Genomic DNA, 15287 nt, shown 5'->3' with positions numbered 1-15287 from the left:
TAGCTCACGGCGTTACCGCTTAAAGTCCCTTGTTTTGGAAGAAAAAATAAATCGGAGTACGGCAGATTACAGAAGCGGATGCAAACGGGGGCCGTTTGCTGACTTCCAGGTTAATGATTTAAAGAAAACAAGGTTATTTTCCAACAAGAACATTTGCTTGAGCGTACGCGCCGCAGAGGAAACGAGAAATTAAGCTCTTTAGTAGCGTTGCAGAATCGGCTGCTTCGGTGTGAACTTAGAATCAATTTTAGCCAAGGTTTAGTAGTTCCATGCGGTAAACATGACATCACATGGATCGCCGGTAGTGCTACGCTTGTAGTGTCACAGCGGAGAGAGTTGAATACCATTCGCATGGCATTGACCAAAACTTTAATGCAGCCAGCCGGAAACATCCATGAACATTGAGAAACTTGTCGCGGATATGGCACGTACTAGTCGGATAATCAAGAGAACATAACTAGTAGTTTTTTTTTGTTTTGAAAAGAGATTGATATGTCGGGTATCGAATTAAGCATGCTATACACAGCGCAAGTCCTCCATTCCCATTCCTCCCGGTCTTGGATGCCTGTCCAAAACAAAATCGTTTCGAAGAGTCGCATGCCGCAAAGTGAGAAGAAACATGAGAAATAGCCAGTGTATAGAACCACCAGGAAAAGGAAAGTAGGCCGTTGCTGTGCGTCGTTGTCGTAAAAAACAAGTCGTGGGTGAGGTCGGGAGGAGCGGCCAACCCTGTAAAACAGCAGAATCCCTGCCGCTATTGCAGGAGGATCCCCATTATTGCCGGATGATGCGGAAGCCAAGGTCCCTGGAATGTCCGTCCACCGCCTACGCCGCTACCCTGCTCGGAGAGGTTGGAGAAAACACCCTTGGGAAGATCGAGGTCATGTCGCTTCGCGTGCTAATCGTCATGTTCTCTAGTGTAGACGGTTGCGGCCAGGTGATTTCAGTGACGAGGCGCTTAGTACTTCAGGATGATGTACAGAGCGTGGATGATACCGGGCAGGTAACCTGATTATGTTAGTTAAGGGGCTATGGTGGCAGAAGAGCGGCGAAGCTTACCGAGGATGGTCAACAGGATGTTGATGAAGAAGTCGGCACCGCAGCCACGCTCGAGGAAGACACCAACGGGGGGCAGGATGACGGCAAGAATGATCTTGCAGATATCGGAAGCGGTAAAAGCCATCTTGGTTGAGGTTTGGGGGTTTGTTGTTGATGTGTTTGGTTGTTTGTGTGTAGTAGTTCGTGACGGGATCTCTTCGATCTGATGTGTGTTGACGAGTGTAAGTTCGTTGGTTGATGATGGGAGGAGAAGTGTGCAGTAAGTGGGCTGGGGATGAGATGGTTAAATAGAAGGATGAGAGAGCAACCGCCAACAGGGAAGCCACGACCCAGCGCAGAATCAGCAAAAGGCAAGGTCGAGCTCACAGTGATGTGATGTGGACTTGCATGGGCCACCCCCTTCCCGCTCTACCTTACGTCTGACAAGGGACAAGCCAGTCGCGGGTGCCAGGCCAGAGAGGTCTGGAAAGCAGACCCCAAGCACCCAAGCACCCCAAGCACCCAAGCGCAGCCTCCCCAAGACGGGCCAACAAGCAGGCGTGGCCTGGTCGGTTGCCGCGAAGGCTTGGGGGTGTGGTATGAGTTGGGGCATGCGTCATCGACTCATTCCCGGTTTGCTGCGGCAGGAATAAGGCTCAGTCGGCAGTGTGCGCAGCAGCTACCTACATGCACTGGACCGACTGTCTTGGAGGGGAAAAGATGGGATGGCTTTCTGTGCCGTGCGTTGCGGACAAGCCACACCAGTGACCTTCCGCCCACTTTTCTCAGCAATGACCTGGTCTCTTTTTTCCTCTGCGTCTCTGTTCTCCAAGGTACGTACGACTTGTGCGCAAAACCGGGACCCGAGCGGAGGAACTCTACCTGTACGCTATTGCGACGTATTGCCCAACTGGGCACGGTACCTGGGCATTTGCTGCCTTGTCTTGTCATGCCTATGCTGTCTTGCGCCTGGCCCTTCTTCATGCTCACTATGCTCGCTGCCAGGTTTCCTCGAATTGCATCGCCGATATGCCGTTTCTTTGCCTGACAGCCGAGTGCACTTTTCTTCTGCTCGTGCGCTCTCCCGCCTCAAAGTTCAACGTTCCCTTTTCGCCATGGCTCCTCGCTCTCGATCTATTCTTGCTGGATCGAGCCTCATTGCGCGTCCTTCCCACCCCTCTGCCCAGCCTTTCCCGCCGTCATTGGGGACGGGGTCCCAGCACGGCCAGTCCGGGCTACATCCAGGAAAGCGTGCTCTGAGGCTGCTAGTGCTATTGCTTGCTTCTCCATCCAGCCATGCTTGCTTTGCTCCATGGACCTCAGCACGAACCTGCGCGAACTCTTTTTAGTGGAAGCGCGGTACAGGTGAGTGCTACGTCATCAGCCCAGCCCTTGCTAGCGTCTTCTGGCAGGGTCCGCTTCCTCTTAAATTTGCTCTTTTTGCTTATGGCTCCACTCATCACTAGGTACCCACACAGAACTGCTAGAAGCAGTCAGGGGGCTTCCCAGGTTCCCACCAACCTGCAGGTGATGAGCCACATACGCCACACCCAGAGAGCTGATCTACTGCACGGTATGGCGCAACAGTGACGACTCAGCCACATAATGGTCCGGGGACTGCCTGTCTTGTCATTTGCCAGACTCGCATCGCATTCAAAGTCGATGTGACTGTTCTCCAGCGGACATCGGTCCGTTTGCACTGGCTGCTGCAGAGAAGCAACGCAAGACATGGTGATCAAAGTACAGGTAGTGCCATCCCTACCTGCAGAGGTCTCCTTCGTTCGTCTTGATCCTATCTCCCTTCCTAGGTAGAGTCCCCCCTGCCCGGAAATTTGCCCGTGTTTGTCTCACCAATGACTCCAAGCTTCCCGTGACTTATGACGCAAGGGACCCGGTCATGCCCGGCGGCAAGAAAGCCAAGTCGGTTCGGCAGCTAGCACACCTGGGACGGAGACGCGGCCTGTCCCCGCTTTGTGACGGGGGCACACGGACGGCGACCCTCGACGTCGTGCATGTCGAGGATTTGGTAGGGCTGGGCTGAACCAGACTAACAAGGCTGGTTTGCTGTGGCTGGTTTGTGAGGTGTGCCACGACGGATAACAAGATTCTTAGCCGCTGCACTCTGATTATACGCCACGGCTGCGCATGCTCGAGGCTCAAGGAGGCAACAATGTCATCGTCGCATCTCGCGCCTTCGTTCAGATCCGAGGTCACGTTCTGTTAATGTCTGTTTCTTGTTTTGGCCGAGCCAACCGATTGGCAACCGAGTAGTAGCTATGTTACATTGATTATTACACGGAAGCTAAGTGTAGCTAACCACACTAGCTCGGCTGGAGGCATTCTGGGCCATCCATGCATGGCCTAAGCCGGTGTCCTCTCCAGTCCTGGCTAGAGTTCAAGACATGACACGCCTGACTTGATGAAGTCAACTAGAAGCGGCGAGGCCCAACGTTCGTCAGGTAACGTTTGGTCAGAGACGGAGCCATGTCCCTGCCCTCGCTCGCAGTCGCTTTTTTTGAGTATATTTTGGCCTAGGTTGTGACTGGGCTTGCCCGAGCCATCTATTCGTCGTCTTCCGCGGAGCCAGCCATCTTTTTGCCAAACGCCAATGTGCCACCAATCGTCTTACCCAAAATGTAGCCAGCGTAAAGGCCGCACAGAATCGTGACGGGCCACTTCTGCCACTCGCGGTCCCAGTCCAAGGGAATAGGGACTGCGCCGAGCCACGCGCCCAGTAGACCTCCCGCCAGGCCGCCGTATGCCTCGTCCAACGGCGCAGCCGCGCTGGCAAGAGCTACCCATGTACTTGCTTCGACTCCGTGGACGTAAAAGAGAGGGAAAAGCGAAAGGAGGGCGACGTTGGCGGAGCAGAGGAGTGTGTGAGGGACGTGCGTCAAGAAAGGCGCGCCGAAGAGAACAAGGACAATATGGATGGCTGGCGTGACGAGGACAGCAAGGAGAAGCGATAGGAATATGGCCTGAAAGTCAATAGTTAGGAGAAACCTCGCCTGATTGGGATACGGCGCAGCTCACGATAAAGGGGTTCGGTCCCGTGCTCTCGACCTTCTTCTTCTCGCCCAGCCGAGGCTTCCTCGAGGGCCTCGCGCTTTGCGAGCCGGCGGCGGGCAGGCTGACAAAGGCGTAGACGACCTGGATCGCAGCAACAATCGGGAGGGAGCTGTACAGGGCCGGCACGGGATCGGCTACCAATGAGCTGAACTGCGCGAGGAAGAGTCCAGAGAGAAGCATGGGCTGGACGTGTCGGACGACCTGCGCGGCAGGGCTCGTCAGGGCGTGAACGGGATGCAGCCCTTCTTTGGGCTTGCCCGCGTCGGAAGCGGCCTTTGATGATGGCGTCGACATCGTCACGGGATCAACCAGTGGCATGGTGGGATGAGTCGGTTTCGGACGGGTTCGGACCCCAATCTCTAATGTTGGTCGGTCGTGGATACGGGTTAACTTCGTGAGGGCGGACACCCGGAAGGTCACGGCCCAGGTAAAATTCCGGGGACGGCGCGTCTGGGCTAGCGGCCACCGCGCTGTCGGTTCCGCCCGGATCACATGGCGATAAGAGTAGGAATGGCCCGATAAGAACCCCCGGGTTGTTTGAACCAGTCAGCTCTCGCTAACCTCTCGCAGGGTCGCAGCCAGCGCGCGAACCACTGAAGTACGTATCTGCATTAGCGCACTGCGAAGTCACTCTGCCAAATCCACAGTGTCTCTCTTTGGATCAGCAAGACACATCTTGACAATGTCATCTCTTCTTCTTCGGGGTTTGAAAGACTAATGTGTGTTGATTCGGGCTAAGGCAGCTGTCAACTTTCCCCGGATTCACCCTCGTCGGCGAACCCAGCCGGTCGGAGCCTGTGGTCTGATAGCTGGACGAGATGGTCAGCAGTGGCCATCTTTTCATTCGCCAGGAATCTAAGCCCCTGGGCGCAGCCAATCATCGTCCCGAGTCGGCGGCTCCCGTCAGACCACATCACCCCATTTATGTTGGCAGTCGTCAGGAAACTGTTTGAAAACGCACGATGCTCCATTCGAATGTTTTCTTCGCTGTGTAAGCCCAGCACCTGCAATCCGGCCTTTGTGGCCATCTCCCCAATTCCGTACTGCGCCTGCACGCCCGCGGCTGGCGCCTATTGGGCGAGACACTCCCGTCGTTTGCACTGCTGCAGAAAACCCTTGGTCCTGGCGTTTTTCTTTCAGTGAGGATCCGTTTGGAAGATGGGATGGCATGATCCTGCCCCGGCCTAGATTGGAAGCCTCGTTCGTTTCCCGTCGAGGCACGGCAATCTTACGGGCAAAGCTGCCCGCCCATCTGCCCACAATAGGCGTTTGCCGTTGGAAATTTCGGGATCCTTTGTCAAGATTCATAGATCTCGTAGCTATGCAGCCAGAAGTGACAATTTTTACACGGTATAAGATCCGAAGCAGCTTCCCGTCTGTTGTGCTCTTGTTCCCATTCTTATCATCATCACACATCAACAACATCAAAGAGTCTCTCCACTCAACTACCAGACCAAGTCTTCACTACATCTTTTGTACGAGTGTATTACACAACCAACTCACTCCCCCCAATTAACCAAAAGGTCTTCACTTGACTTTCATCAACTCTCAATCATCATTCAATATGTCTCCCGCCTTCGCCGCCCGCAACGCCGCCCGCTTCGCTGTCCAGCGCAGACAGTTCTCTCTGCTCCACAACATGCGCCAAGTCGCTCGCTCCTTTGAGCCTCATCCCTTCCAGAGAATGTCCCAGAACGGTGTTCACGCAAAGCCCTTTTACGGTGCCATGATCAAAAAGCGTCTTGGTACTGCGGCAATGTAAGCAGCACCAGCAACCTTGCAGGCTGTCCTGATAAAAACGACTAACACTACATTTCGCAGCTTCTTCCCCACTGCCATCGCCATCCTTGGCTGGCCCTACGTTAGCTACAAGGTTTTCGACGGCCGCATTTGAGAATTCTTCTTTAAGACTGTTCCGGACCGCGGAATGACTGGAAAAAGCGAGATAGGAGTTGGAAGCTAGAATTGGGACTTTGGATCATATCACAGAGATACATGTACATATCTCAAGCATCTCAAGGCGTTAAGGGAGCTTCTTGATACAGCATTGGTAGACGTCCATACGGACCATGCATAATTCACTATGTTAGACAAACAACCAAACTAAAATATGTATACCTGGTGGAAGCATCTTGAACAAATTTTCAAACAGCATTATCCTTCTGGAGCCCAAATACATTTCCTTGATGCTTTTATCGCTTTGGTTAAAACAACTAGCAATCTGCCTCACTTACATGACTTACAAGAGACCCTGAGTGGCCTGTGCTCGGCAGCTGCGAGTCGCGCTACTCCACTTTCGACCTAGCCATTCGCGCCCCTGCAGCTCTCTGGACGGCGACCGCGTCGTGAAGCTGTCCTCCAATTTTGACCACTTGAACAACACTCCGCATCCCAAGGCGAGCACGACGACCACGACTGCGACGATACCTGACGTTTGAGTGCTAGCGGAACGAATCGAGCTTGACGCCGAACTGCTCTCGTGTGTCACTGGGCCACCTGCACACGAACTGCCCCCACTTGTTGTCACCGCCAGACCAACAAACAAAGGGGTTCCCGCCGCGAAACGAAACGAACACGCCGCGCGAAGAACGACGAGCCAGGAAATCGGCCGAGACTAGCTGAAACCTGATATTCGAATGCATCTAGCAACATGACGGATTCTCTGCATAACGCGCCCATTGTCCTGGACAATGGCTCCGGCACGATCCGCGCCGGTTTCGCAGGAGACGACTTACCGAAGTGCTACTTCCCCTCGTTCGTCGGCCGCCCCAAGCACCTGAGAGTGCTAGCCGGCGCGCTTGAAGGCGAGGTCTTTATCGGGCAAAAGGCGGCGACGGAGCTCAGGGGTCTGCTGAAGATCAGGTATCCGCTGGAGCATGGCATCGTCACGGACTGGGACGACATGGAGAAGATCTGGGAGTACGTCTACGGCGAGGGCCTCAAGACGCTCAGTGAAGAGGTTCGTCTGGCGGCGATACCCCGATGAGGTGTAATACACTGCATAGATTTGTTATATACTAACCCACCTAAAGCATCCCGTCCTCCTGACCGAACCACCTCTCAACCCCCGCAGCAACCGCGACACCGCCGCCCAGATCCTCTTCGAGACCTTCAACGTCCCCGCGCTGTACACATCAATCCAGGCTGTTCTGTCATTATACGCCAGCGGCCGGACGACGGGTATCGTTCTCGACTCGGGAGATGGCGTGTCGCACGCAGTGCCAGTGTACGAGGGTTTCGCCATGCCGAGCAGCATCAGACGGATAGACGTGGCCGGACGCGACGTGACGGAGTACATGCAGATGCTGCTGCGCAAGAGCGGCTACGTGTTCCATACGAGTGCCGAGAAGGAGGTTGTGAGGCTCATCAAGGAGTCTGTCACTTACGTCGCGCATGACCCGAGGAAAGAGGAGAAGGAGTGGGCCAACAGGACGGACCCGGCCAAGGGTGTGGAATACGTCCTTCCGGACGGACATAAGCTCAAGGTAAACCTGCGATGGGCATACGGATGGGAAATAATGGCTAATGGTTGTGACAGATCGGCGCGGAACGTTTCAGGGCACCGGAAATCCTCTTCGACCCCGAGATCATTGGCCTCGAGTACCCCGGCGTGCACCAGATCGTCGTCGACGCCATCAACCGGACAGATCTCGACCTGCGCAAGTCCCTGTACAGCAACATTGTGCTCTCCGGCGGCAGCACGCTGACCAGGGGCTTTGGCGACCGTCTGCTGACAGAGTTGCAACGGCTGGCAGTCAAGGACATGAGGATAAAGATCTTTGCGCCGCCCGAGCGCAAGTACTCCACGTGGATCGGAGGAAGCATTTTGGCCGGTCTCAGCACCTTCCGCAAGGTGAGTTTCTTGCCACGCCTCGTAAGGATGAGGATCTGGACGCTGACTTGAGACATAGATGTGGGTGAGCATCGACGACTGGCACGAGAACCCGGAGATCATCCACACCAAGCTTACTTGAAACGTGCTCTGGATTTGAATGGTATCGATGAAGCGGTTTATACGTGGCGTTTCCCCCAACCTGTCTCCGTTGATAGATCTAGAGCTGTGCTTCATCGGCCTTTGCGTCCAGTGACTCGCGAAGGCAAACGGATGAACGCTCAGGAGCTTAGACATTATGGTTTGAAAGAGCGAGAGTGAGTGAGGACTGGCTAGATTTGAGATTACCCCGAAAAAAAGACGGCCTCCGCAGGGCCGGTGTTGTAGGCAAAGGCAGCATGTTGAGGTAATGCGTCAGCTAGAAAGTTGAGAATGATACCCGAATCTGTTGTCTCGTTTGACACGCGTGTTTTGGTATGAGTTTGTTGGAACTAAGATTGAGTATACATGAGTCGACGGGCGTACTGTGTGGCCTGGATTGCTTGATATGTCTCTGCTGGGGTAGCAAAGCACCGTTTGTGTCAGACCGTTTCTTTTTCCTCGGTCTTGCGGCCATTCTGGACGCAACCTTATCTACGTGTCTCATGATCTTGGCGTTGACGGCACCGGTTTGCTTTTTTTGTCTTATCGCAAGTTTCCTTCTCGCCACTCGCTCGCCCGTAGCCCATGTTTTCTATCAGTTATCGGCCACCTCCATGAGCATGCGAGGGACAGCTCCGATTCGGGTCAGTGCAACGGCCTTTTTTTTTTTTTTTTTTTTGCTCGGTTCGAGGCACTCGGCAGGACGAAGTCGAGATGCCCGTGCGTATCTGGTGTTTACCAGGGGGCAGACGTCGATGTTTGTGCTCTGCGGGCGTCGAAGCGAGAGCGCGGAAGCTGTGTGGGATTCCGCGCAGGGAGGAACCCCCATTGGAAGACGCCTGCTGTGCAACAGTCCCCGAGGCAAGGAGCCCGGCGCGTAACATGTAGGCCTTTCGTCGTGGTCTAGTATCAATGGTATTCCTACTACAAGAAGCTTGGTCACATCCTGGCAGAGTATGACTGGTCGGATTCGTCTATCTTGCTGACCATGGAGTGAACACAGACTACAACATTTAACTGATGTGGCCAAATCTCAACACGAATTACCATGGGCAAAGGTTGGATCCAAGTGAACTGTACCCCCTTACGTGTTCTCGGTGGATCTGACTGAGTGTACTATATTCATTTGCACGTAAGGATACACTTGGCGCCACAATAGTGAACCATGCGTGCCGCGTCTCCAGGTCTCAAGCCAGCTAGCCGTCCTCGGGTAGGAATGGGCCATGCTGCTTAAACGACATGTTGCTCATGACTGAGGAGTAAAAGAATCGACGAGGGCAAGCAGCACTGTCTAAAAGTGGTACAAGAAGCATGAAGGTTTGAAACATTCGACATTCTTAAGAGACACCATGCTTGGATGTGTGTCTCTTGACTAAAATTTGCTGAACAACCAGATATCTGGGGGTATTGTGTCCGCTCGCTCGCTCGCATATCATGTTCACCAGAAACAAACGCCCATAACTTTCCGCTATGCTCCCTTTTTCTTTCTTTCTCTTCGCAAATCCGGGTAATTGCAAAAGAAAGAAATGTCCTCTGGAATCTACCAGCCAGAGTTTTCCGAGAACCGCTCGTCATTGTTTGCTCTGAGGCACCCCTCGCGTTCCTCCGCCATGACTAACTCGCCTGAAAAGCATTATTCCCAATTATCGTTACGAAATCCCGATCCGTGCTTTTTTTTGGTTTCCGTTGAACTCCGTCCCTTTCCTACAAGGGAAAACTGTGATGATGATGTGCTGAAGAGACCTGTACAAAATGCGCTCGTGTATGCTTATGGCTTGTCACTCCGAAGAGACACTCAGTTCGCCTTGGAGGTGACGCGGCGCCAGAGGTTGCCGCCACGCTCCTTGAGCGACTTGAGGGAGGACACCTCCGAGGCCGACGACTCGTCGCTGAGGACGGAGGAGGCATCAGAACCCTTGCGCATGACGTTGCCGGCGCCGCCGATACCGACGTGGCCAACGGCAGCGCGGTCGCGGACCTCCTGACGCTGAAAGTCCTCGTCAAAGGTGCGGACGGGCCGCTCCTGCGCCGTGTGGCAGTTGCCTGCACCGCCAATGCCCGAGTAGAAGCGGCGGGGTCCGTGAACGACGGCGGGCTTGAGGGGCGTGGTGATGCCGGCGGCGGGCGTCGTCACAGGGGCCCGGAAAATGTTACCGGCGCCGCCTCGGCCGGAGTAGATGTAGGTGTTTGGTGCCACGGTGGGGTGAGGCTCGGTGACGAGGATCTGGGAAGGCATTTTGTGGTTTGTGTCTGTGGTTGTGTTGTGGTGGTTGTGAGTTGTCGAAGTTGAGGTGGAAGGTGGTGGGAGCGGTGTAAGTGGTGTCGACAACAGGCGTCGTCTGAATTCTCAGATGGGGAAGGCTTGTGTAAACCTGACAGGTGTATAGGGGTGCCTTGTGTGTTGGATATGTCAATGATGGGAGAGAGATCCTCATGAGACACAAGTGAGAGGAGGCCAAGGTTAATATAGGTAATGTCCTTGGGAGGAAGAAGGTGTGTGTGTGGTGGTGGAGGGTATTAGTCTCGCCAGGCAGGGAGAGCAACGAGACCAGAACAGACGGGCTTTGCAGTGTCCTCCTGACATGCAAAAGTTTCCCCCATGGCTGAGTGACGGCGTTGCACTCGCAAAGCGGTGCGTGGGAGAATGGAATACAAGGTCCTCTCTAGAGAGACAAAGGGTACGTAGTCTACGTGCACACCAGTGCCCAAGATATTTTTTTTTAGCGCTGGTCAAGGCGAGAAGGAAAGGGAAGAAAAAAAAACCACTCCCAAGAGTCCACTCTAGGAAAAGTTTTGGCGTGCAAGGCGGCTCATGGTGGCTCTCGAACGGGAAAAAAAACTGGAGGCGTAGACAGTCAGATCTTGGTTGCAAAGCGAGGGAAAAAACTAGCATGGCCCCGAGGCGCCGAAACAACGGGAGCGGAGCTAGCTTGGCCCCCCAGCTCCATGGATTAGCTTGGTTTGCTGGTGTTTGTGCGGTGGAGGCGGCAGAGCTTTTTTTTTTGTGCTCAGAGGTGTCGTGATGCAGACGAGTACTCTTTTCTTCTTGCGTGCCCATGAGGGTGTGAGACATGAACCATGTCGGAGGCGTGCTGCATATGCCGTCTGCCTCTCCGGGTTGACCATTCAGCACTCGTACCCCCTGTCTGTTCATCGTGTTGTCATCACTGGACCAAGCAGCATGTGTTACTAGGCATGGCAAAGCTGCCCTTGTCGGCAATAAGCAATGATGTCAAATTGAACATTTTAACTGCACTTGATTTTTCTGATAAGAGCAGCAGAAAAGCAAACACCTGGGCGGTTCCCAAGCATCGATCAAGTCCGTGCAACAATTCACAGTTCGGCAACCTCCAACCACTCACTCTTCCATCGACGTCTTTTCCTCCTCCTTCCGTCGTCTCTCCACCTGTTCAATTCTCTGATGGGCCGCGTGACTCCTCGACCCCTCCAGGGGCGCCGACGAGTTTTGCATCACGCGGGCCTCGCGGGCCCTCGAGCAAACATGAGCTGCTAAATTTCCCGCTGCTGGGCGAAAAGACGCCATTCTCGAGCAATCGATGGGGTAACGCTTTGCTAACAGATTGCCGCTTTCGTCCGTAGCGCCCAGCCCTGGGCGGCCTGGAACCGGGTAGGGGCCAGCTGGGCAAGTTGGGGAAGATGGGGCTAATGCAAGGGACGTGGAACGTGCTGGAGGGAATGACTGTAGTACCTAGTGTAACAGCTGTTTGTTCTTGGACTGCTGGCAGCTGGCAAGCAGACTTTTCCCCCTCCTACGCCGTGCCGCCTGCGAAGAGCTGATCATGATCGCTGCCGGCATGTTTGCTCTCGTCACTTGGGGGCTCAAAGGGCCAAATTAAGACCCCGATCCCTGCTAGAGCCAACCACTTGGCCGGCCGCCGACGACGTCAAGAGTCCGGCCTCCACCCCCCTTGGCGTCGACCACTCATTAGTTTCCTGGGGTAATGGAAATATACTTGCCGCGTCTGCGATGGTCATCAGACCTTTCAACCCCATGTCTGATGCCACGAATCCGCTACAGGTTGGAAAGACTCGAACAAACACACACTGGCGTGCTTGACGCTCTCGGTTCCGAAGAGCGCCCAGGCCCATTGAGGAAGGGGGGGGGGGGGGGGGGGGGGGGGGGGGGGGGGGGGGGGGGGGGGGGGGCAAACGTGCACGTTTGCTGGACGATTGTCCGTCGGTTTATTTCGCTTGACGCCAGATGCTTGTCGCATTTCGCCATCTCGTCCAGCTTAGCCAGGTAGCCATTGTCTTGGTCCGTGAAGAGGGAGAAGAGATCGACTTGGTCGTTGAGTGACATCGATGTTACTGGAAGAAGGGAACGTTGCGGACGGCAACCAGTGCCTTCATCTGATTGTCTTCGGATCCCGGTGGTCACTTACATGCGTTCTTCATCCATGGTTACAAAAAACTGGCGAAGCCAGTAATGACGGCGCGGCCCGCAAAGCCATCGTCTGTACTGGTTTTCCAAACATCCCATTGTTGAAGAGATGCCTCACTTCAATCTTTCGTCTCGACTCAACGAAAGCCTTGTCCTCAGGGCCCTCGAGGAAGATAGCCACAACGCCAGCACCACCTCAACCTTACACACCTGAAGGAGACCGGCGTCTTCCTCGACCTCGGACCCTGTCTCTAGTTACGTACAATCCTGTTCCCCAGACGCCCAAGAAAACGCCCTCATCCACCCCCTTTGATGCTACCCCGCATTTCAACCCCTTTGCTTGTTAGGAGGCGAGTTCCCCAGACTTTGCTGGTGCCATCCGATCACAAGCCCTCCCGAGGGGAAGGAGGCAGGCAGGGAAGAGGTGGTTTAATTCATTAGGTAATTGGTGTAATCCCTCAGGGCTGAGCGCCCGCAGGAACGTGGTAGAAACCGTCCCTCGGGAACATCCTTTCCGGCCCTGGCGAGGTTGTGGGTGGTGCGGAGGGATTTGACGCTTCTTGGCCGTTCGTCGCCCTGTTGTGACGGCGGCATAGGGGCTGATGCTTTCGTGTCAAGGGACATTGTTCGTGTGGTGCGGTTGGAGCAAGGCTCCATTCTGTTCCTTCGTCGCGACCGATGTTACACATCAGGCCGGCCGTTCACTGACCATCCAAACATCAAAATGGCGGTGACTTCGGCAGCTTCTTGGAACTCCATGTCCAGCTACACTTTACGGATTTCTCAGCGTTTCCTGCAACCTTCACCGGGGACTCGGCCTAACGGTTGGCCAGCACTTTGTCTACAGGTATGTATACTAGTTCCATCAAGTTGACCAGGTCCAGGAGGTGATGCGGCTGTGGCACATGGACTTCCTACGGCATTCGAACCGAATATGCCGAATCCTTTGTGGCTCGTACAGTCTAGTGGGCCGATTATGTCTTCTCTCGTGAGTGATGTCCGAGTCCACCACCACTTCGAGAAAGTACTCAAGGGCATTCGCTACAGCGACATTGCCCATGCGTGAGCTGCTAAACGATAACATGTATTGCGACACGTACAAACAAGCCTGCTTTGCACCAGGTCGACATCCCAAGCTGTGCCGAGCAGAGGCAGCGTCACCTTGTTACTCTCTGTGATACTACAAAACAGTAGTAGACAGTGGCGATCCAGTCACTACCCAACATCCAAACGGGCCCCGTAAGCAACAACAACTACAACAAAATTGTGTGCTGGTGTGGCTTAGGATTAGAGCTATTCAAAAATGGTAATAGAACACGAAATATTGCAAAAGGTAATGGACGATCAGGGGATTGAACCCTGGGCCTCCCGCAGACATTCTTGTATAATGCAAAGCGGGCGCTCTACCACTGAGCCAATCGCCCAGCACAGACCGGAATGATCCCGGTTGCTGGTGGTGCAACTGCTAGAGCAGATGATAGCTCTGAAATTCACGCCCGACAATTGTCCAATTCGTAATGGCGAACATGATGACTTCTTTTTCGACCGCGCTCGACTTGGTTTGAAGCCTATATGTCTAAAAATTGTTCCTGACATACCAAATTCCTTTCTGCTTTTGCTTTTGTTCTGTGTGGTAAAGTGGCATGCGTACCAAGACTGGATTGTGGCCGTTCGCTAGCACGACTGCGCGGGGTCAACAGCCATTTGAACCAAAACACCGAACGGTATGAGTGAGTGGTAGATTCAGGTGATGAGTCGTGTCCTGGAGAAAGTTATCATCTTATTTGTGTTTCCAGCTCCGGCCCAAATTGACCGCGTCGGCGGTCTTGGGTATTGCTCATTTGTAAGTAAGACAATGCAGGCAAATGAGCATTGTCTCCAGCAAAGAAGGAATCGATGCAGCACACCGGTTACCGCAGTCATTCGAAGCAAAGCAGTTGCAGCTTCAAACCCATAGACAGAGGCCTCCCCCACAATCAAAGCTTCTAGTTGAAATCGCCTCATGCCTCGCTCGGGGAACAACTCCTGACTTGCACATAGGTCGATGTCTCTGGTATGCATGAATACACGGACATAGTAGGCGACTTTTTTCGGCTACGAGTACATTAGTCCACTGCGTTTGACGCTTCTATACAGGTAAGCTTGCTTCTGTATGCTTGCTACAAAGTTTGGAGACCCTTTGAATAACAATGTATCCTTATATACGACACATGCTCTGATCTACAACGCTCGTTGCCGCTTCTCGCAATTATCCACAAACTTCACTTAATTTTTACTTTGATTATGACAGAACGCCGTTAGTATGCTCCCTCTCCCCGTTATACAATATGGACATACTAAGATTATGGTTCGTGTTAGGCGAGAGTTTGAGGTAACAACAAATCCAACCCCTCTGCTTATACGTAGATTCAACCGTAGAACTGAGACCTGACTTTTAAGCAGATCTTGATGCTGCTGTAGGCAATTTTCAGTCTCACTTGGGACGAGGTTCTCTCCATCACACGTTTTCTTCGTTCTGGTCTTGTGATCAGTGCACAGCTAGTCTTGAGTTCACAGAGCCGCGACATCCTCACTGTGAAGGCTTTCCCTCTTTTCCGCCTCCACTACGTGGGTAGGCAATCCATATCCCCTATGCAGAAATCGTCTTCCTTATCTTCCCACTAAGCAGTCCTAAAACCTATGCAGACCTGGCTGAGGCTTTTAGTTGTTTACTTCCCTGGTCACCCCCCCCCCCCCCCCCCTCTTTCCGCTTTTGGAAAACACCGCCCGATTCCGTATAAAATAAAGGATGGGCGGATAACTAGA

General features: G+C 53.7%; 4 protein-coding genes and 1 non-coding gene across 5 annotated transcripts; 2 read left to right on the top strand and 3 right to left on the bottom strand.

Annotated features, from left to right (window-relative positions):
• Positions 1 to 3599: 3599 nt before the first annotated feature.
• ColSpa_09180 (glycosylphosphatidylinositol anchor biosynthesis protein 11) lies at positions 3600 to 4425 on the bottom strand (the record flags this gene model as incomplete). Its single annotated transcript, XM_049275392.1, has 2 exons — positions 3600 to 4016; positions 4072 to 4425. 2 exons carry the CDS (start codon positions 4423 to 4425, stop codon positions 3600 to 3602), a joined length of 771 nt encoding a protein of 256 aa, XP_049131349.1.
• Positions 4426 to 5671: 1246 nt separating this feature from the next.
• Positions 5672 to 6001, top strand: ColSpa_09179 (uncharacterized protein; the record flags this gene model as incomplete). The annotated part of the gene is made up of 2 exons (XM_049275391.1): positions 5672 to 5865; positions 5929 to 6001. 2 exons carry the CDS (start codon positions 5672 to 5674, stop codon positions 5999 to 6001), a joined length of 267 nt encoding a protein of 88 aa, XP_049131348.1.
• A 756-nt stretch (positions 6002 to 6757) lies between these two features.
• On the top strand, positions 6758 to 8081 carry ColSpa_09178 (actin-like protein; the record flags this gene model as incomplete). Its single annotated transcript, XM_049275390.1, has 4 exons — positions 6758 to 7066; positions 7140 to 7592; positions 7646 to 7960; positions 8019 to 8081. 4 exons carry the CDS (start codon positions 6758 to 6760, stop codon positions 8079 to 8081), a joined length of 1140 nt encoding a protein of 379 aa, XP_049131347.1.
• A 1794-nt stretch (positions 8082 to 9875) lies between these two features.
• Positions 9876 to 10316, bottom strand: ColSpa_09177 (uncharacterized protein; the record flags this gene model as incomplete). The annotated part of the gene is made up of 1 exon (XM_049275389.1): positions 9876 to 10316. One exon carries the CDS (start codon positions 10314 to 10316, stop codon positions 9876 to 9878), a length of 441 nt encoding a protein of 146 aa, XP_049131346.1.
• Positions 10317 to 13819: 3503 nt separating this feature from the next.
• On the bottom strand, positions 13820 to 13906 carry ColSpa_tRNA_251. Its single transcript is given in 2 exon segments — positions 13820 to 13855; positions 13871 to 13906. It is a non-coding gene; the product is annotated as a tRNA-Ala (tRNA).
• Between the last annotated feature and the right edge of the window lie 1381 nt (positions 13907 to 15287).

The sequence above is a fragment of the Colletotrichum spaethianum genome (genome assembly GCF_022836535.1).
Source record: "Colletotrichum spaethianum MAFF 239500 DNA, contig27, whole genome shotgun sequence".
In the NCBI taxonomy this organism is placed as follows: Eukaryota; Fungi; Ascomycota; class Sordariomycetes; order Glomerellales; family Glomerellaceae; genus Colletotrichum; species Colletotrichum spaethianum.
Note: the sequence above shows the minus strand (reverse complement) of the source record. Positions and strands in the feature narration are given on the sequence as shown.